Genomic DNA, 16,618 nt, shown 5'->3' with positions numbered 1-16,618 from the left:
TAAGACCTCTTGGAAATCTTAGCTTAAAAAGGCCAAGATCTCTCATTTCATCCAGGGCCATTTTCAACTGCCCTGATCTATATCTGGTCACTGGACCCAGTCGGAGAGGGGAAAGTGAGCCAGGTGACCTTGCACAGCCCTTTCTCACTGAAATACAATTTACTTGCACATCATGGCATCATTTCCCTGATGTCCCGGTCCTCTTAGAGAACGAAGGATAAAACAATCACCACCGGTGGATTAAAGCATACAGATTAAGTGACCAGATACACCTAGAGTAGGTATCAAAATTTGATACCTGAATTTGAACTCAGATCTTCTTGCCACTAACTAATCCTTGAACTCCATCCACTCATCCATCCAGTTGCCTTTCACCTAGTGGGTACCTAACATTTGAATAAAACCACATTCTGATTTTTGGTATTAAAATGAGTTGAGGCTTAAAAAAGAAATAATAACTTGTCCAAGGTCTGACTGCTTTTAAGGCTCAGAAATGGACTTGAAGCATGACTTCCTGCCATTCAGCATTCCTATCCTCTCTTAAGCAAAGGAGTTGTGTTTTTTTTTTTTTTGGGGGGGGGGGAAGGAGGAGGAAGGGGACATTTATTTCATTGAAAATCCAGGGAAGTGTTGGGGGGGTGTTGTTTGGGTTTTTAGTGAGACAATTGGGGTTAGTGACTTGCCCGGGATCATACAGCTAGTCAATGTTAAGTGTCTGCAGCGGAATTTGAACTCAGGTCTTTCCTAGCTTCAAGCCAGGTACTCTATCCACTGTGCCAGCTAGCTGCTCCAAGAAATTTGAAAAAGAATAGGGGATGAGTTCAAATTTGACCTCAGACACTTAACACTTCCTAGCTGTGTGACCCTGGGCAAGTCACTTAACTCTAATTACCTCATCAAAAACCAACAAACAAACAAACAAAAAAGAATAGGTGAACAGACAGCATTATATAGTTGTAAGAAAGGAATAAAGAAAAGTAAGGAAGTAGAGAGAATGGGGGGGGGGGAAGCAAATCTAGCAGAGGGGAGAGAGAGTGGGCAGTGGAGACCCAGAGTAAAAGAGCAAGGAGTAGAACTGAGGACCCTGATGAGAGGGGAAGAGACCAGAAAAAAAGAATTCCAATAATAATAATAAAGATTTATATGCTAGGCACTTTATAACTATTATCTCTTTTGATTCCCCATAACAACTCTGGGAGGTAAGTGCCCATTTTACAGATGAGGAAGCTTAAGGGACTTGAGTAGGGTGACACAGCTAGTAAGTATCGGGACCGAATTTGAACTGAGATTGCCTTGATTCCATGCCCTGCGTTCTGCCCCTCTTGCTGCCCCCGCTGTCACTAATGATGCTCAGGGGCTCTAAATGCTGCGATCCGTGGGGGGAGGAAGGGACTGGCGCGTGGAGCGGGCGTCGCGTGCTCGCGAGGAAAGTGGGGAGCGGGCGTGGCGCGCTCTGGAGGAATGGAGGGGCGCCACAAGGCCCCCAGCTGTTGAGCGGCCGGGAGTCCAGCTCTTACCCGGGACTCCCAGGTGCGAAGGGGAAGGGAGTGCGCTCCCCGGGGACTTTGGGCTGAAAGTGGCCCGTTCGCACGGGCTCCCCCAGGAATCCTCCCCCCGGCCGCTCCCCACGCCTTCCTGCAGCTGGGAAACCGTTGGCCCCATTCGCCCCTTTTTCAGTCCCATTGTAGGGATCGCAGACGTCCGTCCACCCGCTGGGGTCCGTCCACCCAGCTGGAGGCGGAAGCTGGAGAAGGAGGTTCAGAAAATAATCGCCTACCCTGACCATGCTCTGGCGCCCCTCATCCCTCCGTCCGACGCCCCCTTTTCCTTCCCGGGGTGAACTCTAAGCTCGGCAATGCCCAGAGAGCTTGGGAACACCCTCCTCTTCTTCCCCCTTCTCTTGACCCGAAGATTGGTTTTCTTTCCTTTTTGAGACTAACCCCCTAAAATGGCAAAGTCCATACAGACCAAGAAATCCAGCTCCATAATTGCTTTAAAAGAGCCCGATTTGTTTTATATAATATATATGATAATGCTTTATAATACGGGTATTAATAGAATGCTCTACAATTTACAGAGTGCTACACGGATATCTCATGTTCCCTCCGGACAAGATTCCTCCTCCATCCCCCATTTTACAGATAAGTAAGTGAAGGCTGAGAGAAGAAATGATCTTGATTTGTCCATGGCTTATTGAAAGCAGAATTGTAGGCCAAGTCTTTTCCTGACTCCAAGATGAACATGATTTCAAAGCTCCCTTATCCTAGACAATATATTTAACATCACTTTGATCCCTATTTAATGAAATTATATAGACCATCAAAAAAAAAAAAAAACACTCTCCAAATCCGTAATTTATCAAAAAGTTGTTGGACTCTGAAAGGGGGAGGAGGGAATGTCATGAGTCTATGTTCAAATCCGTTTTGCCACAACTTGTTGGTGATATGGGACAAGTCACTGAAACCCTCCAGGCTTCCGTTTACTTGTCTGTAAAATGAGTGTTTTGGACTAGATGGCTCTTCCAATTCTAAATCGAAGCTCTGGAGAACTTGGTCAACCAAATGGTATTAAAAACTCTGCAGGAGAAAAAAGCCATTGCAGAGGAGGGGCAGAGGGGGAGGAAAAGGAGAGTGAGTGAACCTCAGTCTCATCAGAATTGGCTCAAAGAGAAAATAACATACACACTCAATGTGGGTATAGAAAGGGAGCTCACCCTGCAGGAAAATAGGAGGGGAATGGGATTTGGGAAGGTGGGGAGAGTGATAAAAAAGAGGGCATTTGTGGGGAGGGAATGGTTAGTATCCAAAACTTTTGAGGAGGGACAGGGGGAAAGGAGAGAGAATTAAGCAATAGTAATTGTAAAATTTTTGAAGCAAGAAATCTCTGACACTGATATATTTCTCTTTTTAAAAAAGTATTATTACAGAGGCAGGGTATGAACAGCATCTGATTTTTATTCCACTCACCAAAAGCACTTTCTGGATTTGCTCTTCTCTTGTGAATTCTCCAGTGGATTGGCCCTACCCAGGTAGTCCCTCATAATAACTGTTGTTTTTTGTTTTTCCTCTCTTCACCATCTTCCCCATCCTTGATTTCAATGTGAGCAAAGCATTACTTCATGGGAACATCTGTCTCACAAATTCTATTGGCAAGTCTTAGAAAATATTGGAGAATTAGTGGGAAAACAGATCTCTGCTTTGAATCACAATTGAGTTTAAAAGGTTTTGATTTTAGTATCTTTTCTGGAGTGGCGGGGAATGGGCAAAAAATTGTACAGATGCTTTAAGGGCAAGAGGGTTCTTTAAAAAAATAGAGGATGGGAGGAGGAAATGGTAAGGCCTAAAAAGAGAGGAAGGGAGATTAAAAAAAGATCATTAAAGGAAGAAAGTTATAAAATTTTGAAAAGTTTCCTGTTTAAACTTCAAATCAAGAAAATGCAAATCCCAGAGTTTCACTGGCCTGATAAATGGGTCACCAATCATTCTTCTTCATCTATATAACAGAATCATGTCCAAGACATGCCTTATGGTAATTCATTTGGACTTAAGAGGCCCTTGGTTCAAATTCTGTTCCCTGTGTGACTTGAACAAATCAACTTAATACTCCTGGACTCAGTTTCCTCCTTTCTGAAATGAAGGGGTTGGACCAAATAGCCTCCAAAATGCTTTCCTGTTCTACCCTAAAACTCAAAACAGAAAAAAACCAGTTATTTGCTTGATCGTTAAAACCCTTCCTTTAAAAAAATGTTAAAATGTATGTTAAATCCAATATATGTATACATATTTATATAGTTATCTTGCTGCACAAGAAAAATCGGATCTAGAAAGAAAAAAAAAACCTGAGAAGGAAAACAACAAAATGCAAGCAAACATCAACAGAAAGCATGAAAATGCTATATTGTGGCCCACAATTGGTTCCCACAGGCCTCTCTCTGGGTGTAGATGGCTCTCTTCATCACTGAACAATTGGAACTGGTTTGAATCATCTCACTGTTGAAGAGAGTTATGTCCATCAGAATTGATCATCATACAGTCTTGTTGTTGAAGTGTATAATGATCTTCTGGTTCTGCTCATTTCACTTTGCATCAGTTCATGTAAGTCTCTCCAAGCCTCTCTGTATTCATCCTGCTGGTCATTTCTTACAGAACAAAAATATTCCATAACATTCATATACAGCAATTTATTCAGCCATTCCCTCACTGATGAACATCCATTCAGTTTCCATTTTGTTGAATACAAAAAGGGCTGCCACAAATATTTTGCACGTGTGGGTTTCTTTCCCTTCTTTAAGATCTCTTGGGGATAGAAGCCCAGTAGTAGTATTGCTGGATCAAAGAGTGTGCACAATTTGATAACTTTTTGAGCATAGTTCCAAATTGCTCTCCAGAATGGCTGGATCCATTCACAGTTCCACCAACAATGCATCAGTGTCCCAGTTTTCCCACATCCCCTCCAACATTCATCATTATCTTTTCCTGTCATCTTAGCCAATCTGACAGGTATGTAATGATATCTTACAGTTGTCTTAATTTGCATTTCTCTGATCAATAGTAATTTAGAACACCTTTTTATATGACTACAAATATTTTCAATTTCTTCATCTGAAAATTGTCTGTTTATATCCTCTGGCCATTTATCAATTGGAGAATGGCTTGAATTTCTATCAATTTGAGTTAATTCTCTTTATATTTTAGAAATCAGGCCTTTATCAGAACTTTTGAATGTAAAAATGTTTTCCTAGTTTATTGTTTCCCTTCTAATCTTGTCTGCATTAGTTTTGTTTGAACAAAAACTTTTTAACTTAATATAATTAAAATTACCTATTTTGTAATCAGGAATGATCTCTAGTTCTTCTTTGGTCACAAATTCCTTCCTTCTCCATCTGAGGGGGTAAACTATCCTATGTTTTAATTTGTTTATAATATCATTCTTCATGTCTAGATCATGAACCCATTTCAACCTTATCTTGATATATGGTGTTAGATGTGGGTCGATGCCTATTTTCTGGCATACTAGTTTCCAATTTTCCCAGCAGTTTTTGTCAGATAGTGAGTTCTTATCCCAAAAACTGGGATCTTTGGGTTTGTCAAACACTAGATCACTATAGTTATTGACTATTTTGCCCTGTGAACCTAACCTGTTCCACTGATCAACTATTCTGTTTCTTAGCCAGTACCAAAGGGTTTTGATGACTGCTACTTATAATAGAGTTTTAGATCAGGTACAGCTAGGCCACCTTCATTTGCTTCCCCCTCCCCCCCATTAATTTCCTTGAAATTCTTGACCTTTTGTTCTTCCAGATGAATTTTGTTATTTTTTCTAGGTCAGTAAAATAGTTTCTTGGGAGTTTGATTGGTATAGTACTAAATAAATAGATCAGTTTAGATAGTATTGTCATCTTTATTATATTCGTTTGACCTATCTAAGAGCACTTAATATTTTTCCAGTTGTTTAGATCTGACTTTATTTGTGTGGAAAGTGTATTGTAGTTTTGCTCATATAGTTCCTGGCTTTTCTTTGGCAGATAGAGTCCCGAATATTTTATACTAGTGACAGTTATTTTAAATGGAATTTCTCATTGTATCTCTTGCTGTTGGATTTTATTAGTGGTTTATTAAAATGCTGATGATGTATATGGATTTATTTTGTATCCTGCAACTTTATAAAGTTATGGATTATTTTTAACAGTTTTTTAGTTGATTCTCTATGGTTCTCTAAATATACCATCATATCATCTGCAAAGAATAATAATTTAGTTTCCTCATTACCTATTCTAATTCCTTTAATTTCTTTCTCAGCTCTTATTGCCAAAGCTAGCATTTCTAATACAATATTGAATAGTAATGGTGATAGAGGGCAACCTTGTTTCACCCCTGATCTTACTGGGAATTGTTCCAGTTTGTCACCATTACATATGATGCTTGCTGATGGTTTTAAATAGATGCTACTAACTATTTTAAGGAAAAATTCATTTATTCCTATACTCTCTAGTGTTTTTTGATAGGAATGGATGTTGGATTTTATCAAATGCTTTAAAGCCTTTCCTAATTGAGCTTCAGCCAACTCTTCAAGAGTTATTTTTCTTTGTTCCCTCTTACCCATCAGGAGAGTTCCAAGCAAATTGGTCAACTCGATGCTCCCTAGCCACAGCTTTCATACACCTCTGTCCTTTGTCTGGAATGAACTTCTTCCTTTCTTTCACCTCTTGACATCCTCAGCTCCCTTCAAGACTTAATTTAGGCATACTGCTTCCTAAAGGAGATCTTTCTTCTCATTTTGTTTAGTGCTTTCAATGTGTCCCTGATTTATGTATGGTATCTTCAGTAGAAAGTAGGGTCCTTGACTTAAGAACTCTTTGAATCTTGGTTATCCATCTACGTAAAACACATATGTAATGGGATTAAATGCTGGCTGGATCAGATGGCACTATATTCACCCAGCTATCATCTTAGTTCAGAGCCAGGTTCTTACTCTGCCATTCCCTCAGTTCTGTTGTCTATATAACACATACATAGTCTTATAGCAAAAGCAAAATGCACATGTCCACCATTTTTTACTGAGTTTCTCTTGCATATGGGACTAAATATAAGTTCCTTAGAATGGTCCTAATTTGAAATGAATTGATTTGTATCACTTTCAATTTAGCACTATGCATTGTGGTTAAATGTCTTACCTACCTCTAACTGAGGATCTGGATCTATAGAAGCCATAAATTTGCTAAAGTGACATAGTAGTATAAGAGCTGTAAAGAAAGAAAAGAAAGGAAGAAAGAAAGAAAAGAAAGAAAGAAAGAAAGAAAGAAAGAAAGAAAGAAAGAAAGAAAGAAAGAAAGAAAGAAAGAAAGAAAGAAAGAAAGAAAGAGAAGGAGGGAGGGAGGGAGGAAGGCAGGCAGGAAGGCAGGAAGGAAGGAGAGGTGGAGGGAGGAAAGAGAAAAAAAGAATAAAGTAAAAAGTACACAGCAGAGAATGAAAGAAAAGCTACAAAAAAGCAAAGAAGAGATGGAAAGTTGTGAATACGTCTTCTATTATTATATATGATTTCTTGAAATGGAAATTTATTGTTACATATTTGAATTCTCCCTTATAGTCTGCTAAGCACATGACAATTTTTTTCTTTTCTCTGTCTTTCCTATTTTGCTTTTTCTTATCTTGCATTTAAGTTTTACATAAATAAATTCTTTTTAAAAAAGAATGTTACCCATCTATTCAGATAACAACAGGATGATGCATTCCCTTACCTTTCTACCTCTGATGCTTCGTCTCTTTTAGCTCTCCAAAGCCATCATGGGATAAGGCTTGAAATGAAGTTTCCTCAGGGATGGGGTCCAGTCCTATTATTTCACCCATATAGGGAACTCCCAGATGAACTAACTCTAACTAACTAACTAAGGCAAGTTGGTACCCTCTCAACAATTTACAGTCTCAGAGAGTTAACTAGAACCCAAGATAATTTTTTAAATTGCTCAAGGTCACGCAGCCAAAAGGTATCAGAGTAACTCTTGAATTTGGGTCTCTTTGCTCTGGCACTGGCTTTTTATTATCCCAGACTATCTTAGGTTTTACTGTGTTTCAATGATAAATATTAGTATCTCCTATTCTGTATCCTATATCCTAACACCCCTATGTGCCTCAGTTTCCTCCACAAAATAGAGATTATAATGGCACATACTTCAAGTATTGTTAGGATCCAATGAGAGAGTAATTGTAAAGTGCTTAATACAATGCCTGGCACATAGTAGGTGCTGTATATTATCCCAGACTATTTTGGACTTTGTTATATTACAATTATAAATATTGGTATCTCCTATTCTATATCCTGACACTCTTATGTGCCTCAGTTTTCTTCTTTTAAAGTAGAGAATATAATAGCACATACTCAAAGTGGTGTTTTGAGGATCCAATGAGATAGTAATTGTAAAGTGCTTAATACAATTCTCAGCACATAGTAGGTGCTGTATAAATATTTACTATTCTTACTATTCTTGTTAATTATTATTATTCTTCTCTCGACAGGGTGAGAAGAAGTCATCATGTCAATGCACGCATTACCCGTAAGATCTACCACTTCTACCAGAGACAGAGAAGAAAAACCAAGAGGTATTTTACTCGTCCCCCACTCATCCCCTGGCAAGGTTTGCTGAAGTGGCTGCCTACTTGATGCCAGGGAGATAAAACCAGAATGAAGGAGTTAGTGGATTAATTGGCTAATGAATAAGTACCCATGTTCTGCCAACACTGTATTATGTGATCAGTTTATAAAGGCAAGATTAAAATAGAGGCTGGTCTCAAACAGCTGGCACTCTGTTGAGTTAACATTATGTTCCAGCACTAACTGAAGACTCATCATCATTGTTATTTTTTGGTTTGGTTTTGTTTTGTTTTGTTTTTTGCTGAAGCAATTGAGGTTAAGTGACTTGCCCAGGGTCACACAGCCAAGAAATGTTTGAGGTCAAATTTGAATTCAGGTCTTCCTAACTTCAGTCTGGGGCTCTACCCACTGCACCATCTAGCCACCCCTGTTGTTGTCTTTTTTTAAAAATCAATATATATTTAGAATTTAGGGAGTTAGGTAGAAAATACTTCACTTCCATTAATAACAAGCCAACTAACCTGAGCATCCGGTTAGCTCTTTTCTTTTTTCAAACTCAGGTAATTCAGCAATTCATGATAATGAGGAAATGGAGAGTCAGCTTGCTGTAGGGTTTGCTTTGGAAAGAATTAAGCATTCATTAGGCACCTACTGTGTGCCAATCACTGTACTAAGAGCTTTACAAATATTATCTCATTTGATCCTCATATTAGCCCCGGGAGACAGATTGCTTTTATTATCCCCATTTTACAAAGGAGGAAACTGAGGAAGAGAGAGATGAAATGACTTGTCCAGGATCACCAGCTAATGGGTGTCTGAGGCTGGATTTGGACTCCAGACCTATTGAGTCACCTAGCTGTCTCTGCCTAAAGAAGAATCTTGTCTTTGATGCACTCTGCCTATAGACTCTGGGCAAGATGCCAAAGCTCTTGGCGTTCCAGACAATTATTTTAAGCCTTTAAATTGCAGAGAAAGCACCAACCTGTGTTGTAGATGGAGTTTCCCACCTGAGAGATCCCTTTTTCAGTGAAATCAGAGATTGAGTCATCATCTCTTACTCTTGTAATTGAGGGGTCAAGAATTCTTTCTCTGCCCTCCTCAATGAGGCAGTAAACAGAAATCCTAGACTTTATTGTATTCCCTCTAAACTAGGAAGGGAGCAATCTTGGGGTAGAATGATCCCTAGTCGAGATATTTATTTTCTAGGAAATGCCTTTTCTAGTCTGGTAAAGGAGACCATCAGGTTTGTAGTTACAGGAGTGCTCAGGAAAGAGGGACGGCACTGAAGTGGGACACTCTAATGGGCAGGAGGGGTAAAGGGTGCAGTACAAGAATAATATGATGTTTCAAAATGTTGGGAAACACGGTATTTAGGGATGGAGCACCAGCATTGAAATCAGGAGGAAGTCATTTCACTTCTTTCTGCTTCAAATCCAGCCTCAGACACTTCCTTAGCTGTCTGATCACAGGCAAGTCATTTTATTTCTCTCTGTCTCAGTTTTTTCATCTGTAAAATGGGGATAATAATGGCATCTATCTCCCAGGGCTGCTATGAGGATCAAATGAGGTAATATGTGTAAAGCTTTTAGGATAATACCTGGCACATAGTAGGTGCTTAATTAATGTTTCCCCCCTTAAATATGAATGTCCTGAAAATGTTTCTCTTAGAAGTGACTCAACCACCACAACACTAACATTTTAAGGATATTTATCTCTTCTAAATATGTAAATGGAAGGAAAAAATTATATCTAAACCTGGGCAATTTACTATTTCCCCCCAGATTCCTCATATGAAAAAAGGAGTTGGAGTATGATTCTCCAGTTCTAAATCTACAATCTTATTGTCTAATCATAGTTGTAGCCTTTTATCTTGCCTTAAAACTGAAGATACACTTAAAACAAGTTTTTCCTCCATATTTTATTTCTCGGGGAAGCAGCGACCCCTAGTGGAAATATATAAAATATATAAAAACTGCTCTACCAGTCTCGACCTCTGGCCTTCTGTTTTTTGTGCTAGGGCATAGAATCTGTTTGTCAGTGGGCGGAGTTTTAAATTTTTGGTTGGAGGAAGAGAACTCGGGAAAGGGATAGAGCATCAATATTGACAAGGACCCTGCTGGACCATAAAAGTAGCTGATGGTATCGTAGAGACAGTCCTGGGGCTGGAGTAAGGATGAGTTCAAATTCAGCCTCAGACACTTACTGTGTGACCCTCAGTAAATCATTTCACTTCTGTCTGCCTCAATTGTCTCAACTATAAAATGGGAAGAATAACAGCCCCTGTCTCCCAGGATTGTTATAAAGATCAAATGGCACATAGTTGGCACTTAATAAATGCTTATTTCCATTCTGTTCCACTAAGGAAATAGTTGACGCTTAATAAATGCTTATTTCATTCTGTTCCACTAAAGAATCAGGGACATCAGGGAGAACACCATGCATGGAAAAGAAACTTCACAGATTTTGCATTTTGGGGAGAAATGTCCTATTTATGGCCCTGAGATTGAAAATAACTGAAGTAAGCTGAACATTTTTATAAAACTAACTGTAATATTTTCTTTTTTTTCCTCTTGACAGAAAATTCAAGGAAATCTGTCTCTGAAAAAACCAAGCCATATACTTACTATTTTGAAGATATGTTTCTTTTCAAAAAAAAAGAACTAGAAGAAAAGGAAAGGGTAAGTATTTCCAATTGTGACCATGTGGGGAATCAAATCAGTACCAAAAGATTTTATCTCATTTTAAGGCTTTTTATGCATCTGTTATTATGTATTGTATTATGAATAAAGGGATGAAAAAGAAGCATTCATTAAGTGCTTATTATGGGCCTTCACTGAGTTTACATTCTAATGGGAGAATGTTATCCAATATTAAAGCTCCTCTATTTTGTATGTATTAGGGCAGGGCTTCTTAAACTTTTTCCAATTCCAACCCCCTTTTTGCCTAAGAAATTTTTACATGTCCCTGGATATATAGGTATATAAAATAAATATACAAATCAAACATTTACTGATGATAAATCATAATTTCACAATCCCCACATTCAGTTACATGACCCCCATATAGGTTTACATCCCACATTTTAAAAGGATAGGATCCAGAGATCTCCCAAATGGCAATAATCTGGTAATTCTCCTCATTCTAACATTCTACTAGAAAAAAATCTATTAGAGGATAACAGATGAATAAAATGCAAAGTAATTTCCCCTAATCAAATATAAGCTCCTATGAGGGCAGAGATGGTTTTTGTTTTTTTTACCTTTTGTAACCCTAGTGTTTAATTTGGTGCTTTGAACACAGTTGTTGTCATCATTGATTCAAGTCTGACTCTTCATGACCCCATTTGAGGTTTCCTTGGAAAAAAATACTAGAATGATTTTCCATTTCCATCTCATTTGATAGATGAGGAAATTGAGGCAAACAGGGTAAATGAGCTGCCTAGAGTCACACAACTAGTAAGTGTCTGAGACTGAATTTGAAGTCTGGTCTTGCTGGTTTAAAAGGCAGAGCCCAGTACCTCCTAGCTGTTCTGGTACACAGTTGGCACTTAATAAATGTTTTTCTATTAGTTCCAATGAAATTCTATCATCTTAATTCTATTTACATTTCAAAAAAACACTTGGATATAAAGGGTTTCCTTTTGGAGAGATCAGATCTATAATTTCACTGGGGTAGAATGGGACTAGACACTAAACTTCCCTTCTTTCTGCTCTTAAACTCTTTAACTCTGAGGTTCATTTCTTTTCATTCTTTCATCTCACTAGCAAAACCAAAGCTTCCTAATACAACTTCTTGAGCAGTACAGGACTTTGGAGAACAAAATAATAATAGGCCATATATCCTTCCCTCTCCTTTCTCTCCTCCTCTTCTTTCCATCATTGCCTCTCCTTTCTCATTCTTCCTTTTTTTCTCTCTCTCTCCCATCTTACATCCAGTCTTCATAAAAATTAAGGTTTTCATTTACAACTTGACCCAGCTTTTAATTGGAAGCAAAGGCTACAATGCCAATTATGGAGATATCAAAGGAAAAATAGAGAACCTTAGAGCTGAAAGAAACTTTAGAATTCATCTACTCCTAAATCTCCACTTTACAGATGAGGAAACTGAGACCAAATGACTTGTCCATGACCACACAACTTCTAAGTATCATATGGATCCAGAGATCCAGATCTAATTCTTTCTCTGGCACCATTCTATAGAATTTATTTCATTTACAAAGAATTCAAGATGTGTGCTTCATGGACTAAGAGCAAAGAATATATTCTAATGAGATAGGTCCCATTGCTGTTGTACCAAACAATAATGCATTATACTAGAAAATCTTTTTAATAACATTTTATTTTTCCAAATACATAGAAAAATAGTTTTCAACATTTGCTTTTGTAAAATCTTGTGTTCTAAATGTGTCTCTCTCTCCTTCCCCCTCCCTTCTCCCCAAGACAGCAAGCAATCAGATATAAATTAAACATGTGCAATTCTTCTAAACATATTTCCATATTCATCATGTTACACCAAAAAAATCAGATCATAAGAAAAAAATCCATAAGAAAGGATTCACCCTTGCAAAACTTTATGTTCTGATTTTTTTCCCTCTCTCCCTCCCTCCTCCTCCTTAGCAGAGAATCCAATATAGGTTAAACATGTGCAGTTCTTCTAAACATATTTCCATTTTATTCATGCTGCACAAAAAAAATCAGATCAAAAAACGAACACGAGAAAGGAAAAAAAAACAAGAAAACAATAAAAAAGACAAAAATACTATGCTTTTATTCCCATTCATTCTCCAGAATTCTCTCTCTGAATATGGATGGCACTTTCCATTCCAAGGCTATTGGAATTTCTTTGAATCACTTCCTGATTGAAAAAAGCTGAGTCTATCACATTGATCATCACATAATCAATGTTCTCTTGGTATCGCTCATTTCATTTAGGATCAGATCCTGTAAGTTTTTCCAGGCTTCTCTGCTCATCGTTTCTTATCGAACAATAATATTCCATTACATTCATATACCATAACTTATTCAGCCATTCTCCAAATGATGGCATCCGCTCAATTTCCCATTCCTTAACGCTACAGAAAGGTCTGTTACAAACAGTTTTGCACATGGGGATCCTTTTCCCTCTTTTGTGATCTCTTTGGATTACAGACCCAGTTACACAAGAAAATCTTATTTTATTTTCTATATATGCAGGAAAAACTGATAAACCGAAGTAGAAAAGTACATGAAAAAACAACTTTTTCATCCAGAATGAAGAATCGATCACATCTGGGAGGAATACATATGCCCGTTGACTCAGTATCTCATGATCTTGGTCTGGATTCCACTGTCATCCTCAGCTTTGTAGAAAGTAAGTACAAATTACCAACTCTTTATGTGAGCCACCTTTAATTAAGGCAGTAATTTAGTTATGGCCAGCAGAGGTTATTAAATGTTTAATAAGTGGAGGAGGGGGAAGGGAATTAATCAATGCATGACACATTTTTAAGTATAAGTTATATTATTAACATTTTCTCCCTCACTTTCTTAAGTGTACACAAGGGATCAACAAACAACTGTCTTTAGGCTGGCAATAGTTAGCTGCCAGCTAGTCTAGACAATCAGCAAAACAATAAATTAAACTTTAATGATTTCTGAGGTATAAATTTTCAGTCAGCTTTTCTCATGTGTGATTAATTTGAGGTTTTCTTGGTAAAAATATGGGAGCAGTTTATCATTTCCCTCTTTAGTTCATTTCACAGATGGGGAAACTGAGGCAAACAGAGTTATGTGATTTGCTCAGGGTCATACAAGTAGTAAGTATCTGAGACTGGATCATGGATGTTAAGTTTGAAGGATGTGAGAAGTGAGACTTGGACTGAACCCAAGACCAGCCATCACTTAGTAGACTGAGGCTTCTTAAACTTTTTCCACTCACGATCCCTTTTTGTCCAAGAGTTTTATACATGACTCCAGGTATATATATATAGGTATATAAACAGATACACAAATCAAACATTTACTGATAAATAATCATAATTTTACTACCCCATCATTCAGTTACAAACCCCCTGTGGGGGTCATGAAATTTTGCCCTGTGCCATTCTTCTTATCACACACATATGTATATATAATAATTTAATACCATGGTACTATGTTTAAAATCTGTTTATATATGTGTGTGTTATTGTAGCAAAATGGGCAAAATAAATACGAGGTAATTTCAAAGGAAAGGCATCAGTAGCTGAAGAGGGAAGCTTCTTGTATACACTAAGGATTTTCAGAGGAGGAAGAACATTCCCGGGCTTGCAAAGACAGGGGAGAGAGGAGGCAAGAAGCTGCGTGTGAAGAAAAACAATAGAGCCGGTTTTTCTAGACCCTAGAGAGTCCTATATTATCAAGTGGAAAAGGTAATTTGGAGAAACAGGAGAGAGAGACAGAGATCTAGATTCAGACAGATAGAAAACAGAAACAGAGGTAGAGAGACAATCATACAAAGACAGAGACAGAGAGAGACGGACAGACAGAAACAGAAAGAGAACGGTCCAAATAAATTCCAGGGTCTTCTTGGATATAGCTGCTCTCCAAGACCATCTACTACAGTCTTAGATGAGTTGAGATTGGTGGCGTTCATTTGAATCCCTACTCTAATATCCACTTGAAGGTGCCAGTGGGGGAACATTTCCAACGGTTGCCCAACACTGCTTCCTCTTTTGATGGCCTTCATTGTTAGTTCCCTAGTCCAAAGAGCTGGGTTTTAATTCCAGATTCTAACACTTATGCTCTCGGGTCATCTGAAAAAGTTGAATTAGACAGCTCTAAATCTGTGCTTAATATGATTAATAATTTTTATTTAACAAAGCAGACCCACCTTAAAGTTAGTCTCATTGGTTTGTAACTTTGTTAGCATTCTCCTCATTACTATCAAGTTTTTAAGAAGCTCTGAGTTTATTTTAAAAAGGTGATAAATTTAGTGAACATTTGGATATGTGCAGATATGGCATCCTAGGTGTACTGAATATATATTAATTACAGTCATGTTACCATTTAATCTAAAATTAGTGCTGATTAACTTAGACTGATACTGATCTCAAGCTAAATATATTTCAATTCTTTTAAAAGGAAGTGCAGATGCAAAAAAGCCTATACAAGAATTTATTCGTGATCAAAGAGAAAGGTTTATGCTGGAGGTAATGAATGTATTTTTCCTATAAGCTTAGAGTAGAGCTATTTAACAGCATTGCTAATGGATGTTTTCTCTTTTTTTATTTAGTATTTTGTTTCCTCCCAGTTACATGTAAAAACAATTTTTTCACATTTGTTTTTAAAACTTTGAGTTCCACTAAGAAAACATTGTACATAGTAACAAGATTAAGTGATGACCAACTGTGATGGACTTGGCTCTTTTCAGCAATAAGATGATTCAAGGCATTTCCAATGAACTTGTGATGCAAAGTGCCATCTGCATCCAGAGAGAAAAATATGTAGACTGAATATGGATGAAAAAATAGTATTTTTCAGGGCAGATAGAGTGGATAGAGCACCAGCTCTGAAGTCAGGAGGACCTGAGTTCAAATCTGGTCTCAGACACTTAATACTTCCTAGCTGTGTGACTCTGGGCAAGTCACTTAACCCAAATTGCCTCAGCAAAAAAAAAAAAAAATAGTATTTTTCCTTTTGTTATTGTTGGTTGTTTATTTTTTTTTCTTTCTCATTTTTCCCTTTTGATCTGATTTTTCTTGTGTAGCATGAGTATGAAAATATGTTTAGAAGAACTGTACATGTTTAACCTATATAGGATTGCTTGCTTTCTTGAGAAGGGGAAGAAAAGAAGAGAAAGGGAGAAAATTTTGAAACACAAGGTTTTATAAAGGGAAATGAATTTGGAAAATATATATGCATGTATTTGGAAAAATTAAATACTGTTTAAAAAACTTTTGAGTTGCAGATTCTCTCCCTTCTTCCTCCTCAGTCCACCTCATTAAGAATGCAGGCTGTTCAATATAGGTTATACATGTGTAGTCATGCAACACATTTCCATAATAGTCATGTTGAGAAAGAAAACAAAGATCAAAAATCAAAAATCCTTAAGAAAAATAAAGTAAAAAAATATGCTGCACCCTTTAATTCTTTCTCTGGATATGGATAGCATTTTTCATCATATCTCCTTCAGAATTGTCTTGAATCATTGTATTGCTGAAAATAGTTATGTCATTCACAGCTGATCATCTTACAATATTGCTGTTACTTTGTACACAGTACATTTCACTTTATTTCCATTCATGGAAATCTTTCCAGGCTTTTCTGAGAGTTTCCTGCTCATCATTTCTTATAGAACAATAGTATTCCATCATAAACACATACCACAGTTTATTCAGCCATTCCCAAATTAATGGGTATCCCCTCAATTTCCAATTTTTGGCTTTTAGTTCTAGTTCGCTCTTTCCTTCTTCAGCTCATTTTACGGTTGTGGAAACTGAGTCAAGTTAGTGACAGCTAGTAAGTTTTTAAGGCTAGGTTTGAACTTAGGTCTTCCTGACTCAAGGTCACAC

General features: G+C 37.5%; 1 protein-coding gene across 1 annotated transcript in view; it reads left to right on the top strand.

The window, feature by feature from the left end:
- The first annotated feature begins 1,438 nt into the window (after positions 1-1,438).
- The window catches only part of CCDC38 (coiled-coil domain containing 38), a 47,036-nt gene continuing 31,856 nt past the window's right edge, over positions 1,439-16,618 (top strand). Inside the window, exons 1-7 of the mRNA XM_052001103.1 lie at positions 1,439-1,530; positions 2,078-2,145; positions 2,916-3,028; positions 8,013-8,096; positions 10,666-10,766; positions 13,281-13,437; positions 15,189-15,256. Of these exons, the coding sequence (XP_051857063.1) occupies positions 8,030-8,096; positions 10,666-10,766; positions 13,281-13,437; positions 15,189-15,256 (393 nt within the window). The 5' untranslated portion in view covers positions 1,439-1,530; positions 2,078-2,145; positions 2,916-3,028; positions 8,013-8,029. The remainder of the gene's footprint in view (positions 1,531-2,077; positions 2,146-2,915; positions 3,029-8,012; positions 8,097-10,665; positions 10,767-13,280; positions 13,438-15,188; positions 15,257-16,618) is intronic.

The sequence above is a fragment of the Antechinus flavipes genome, chromosome 5 (genome assembly GCF_016432865.1).
Source record: "Antechinus flavipes isolate AdamAnt ecotype Samford, QLD, Australia chromosome 5, AdamAnt_v2, whole genome shotgun sequence".
NCBI lineage: Eukaryota > Metazoa > Chordata > Mammalia > Dasyuromorphia > Dasyuridae > Antechinus > Antechinus flavipes.
The sequence above is the reverse complement of the archived record's forward strand: the minus strand, read 5'-3'. Positions and strand labels throughout refer to the sequence as shown.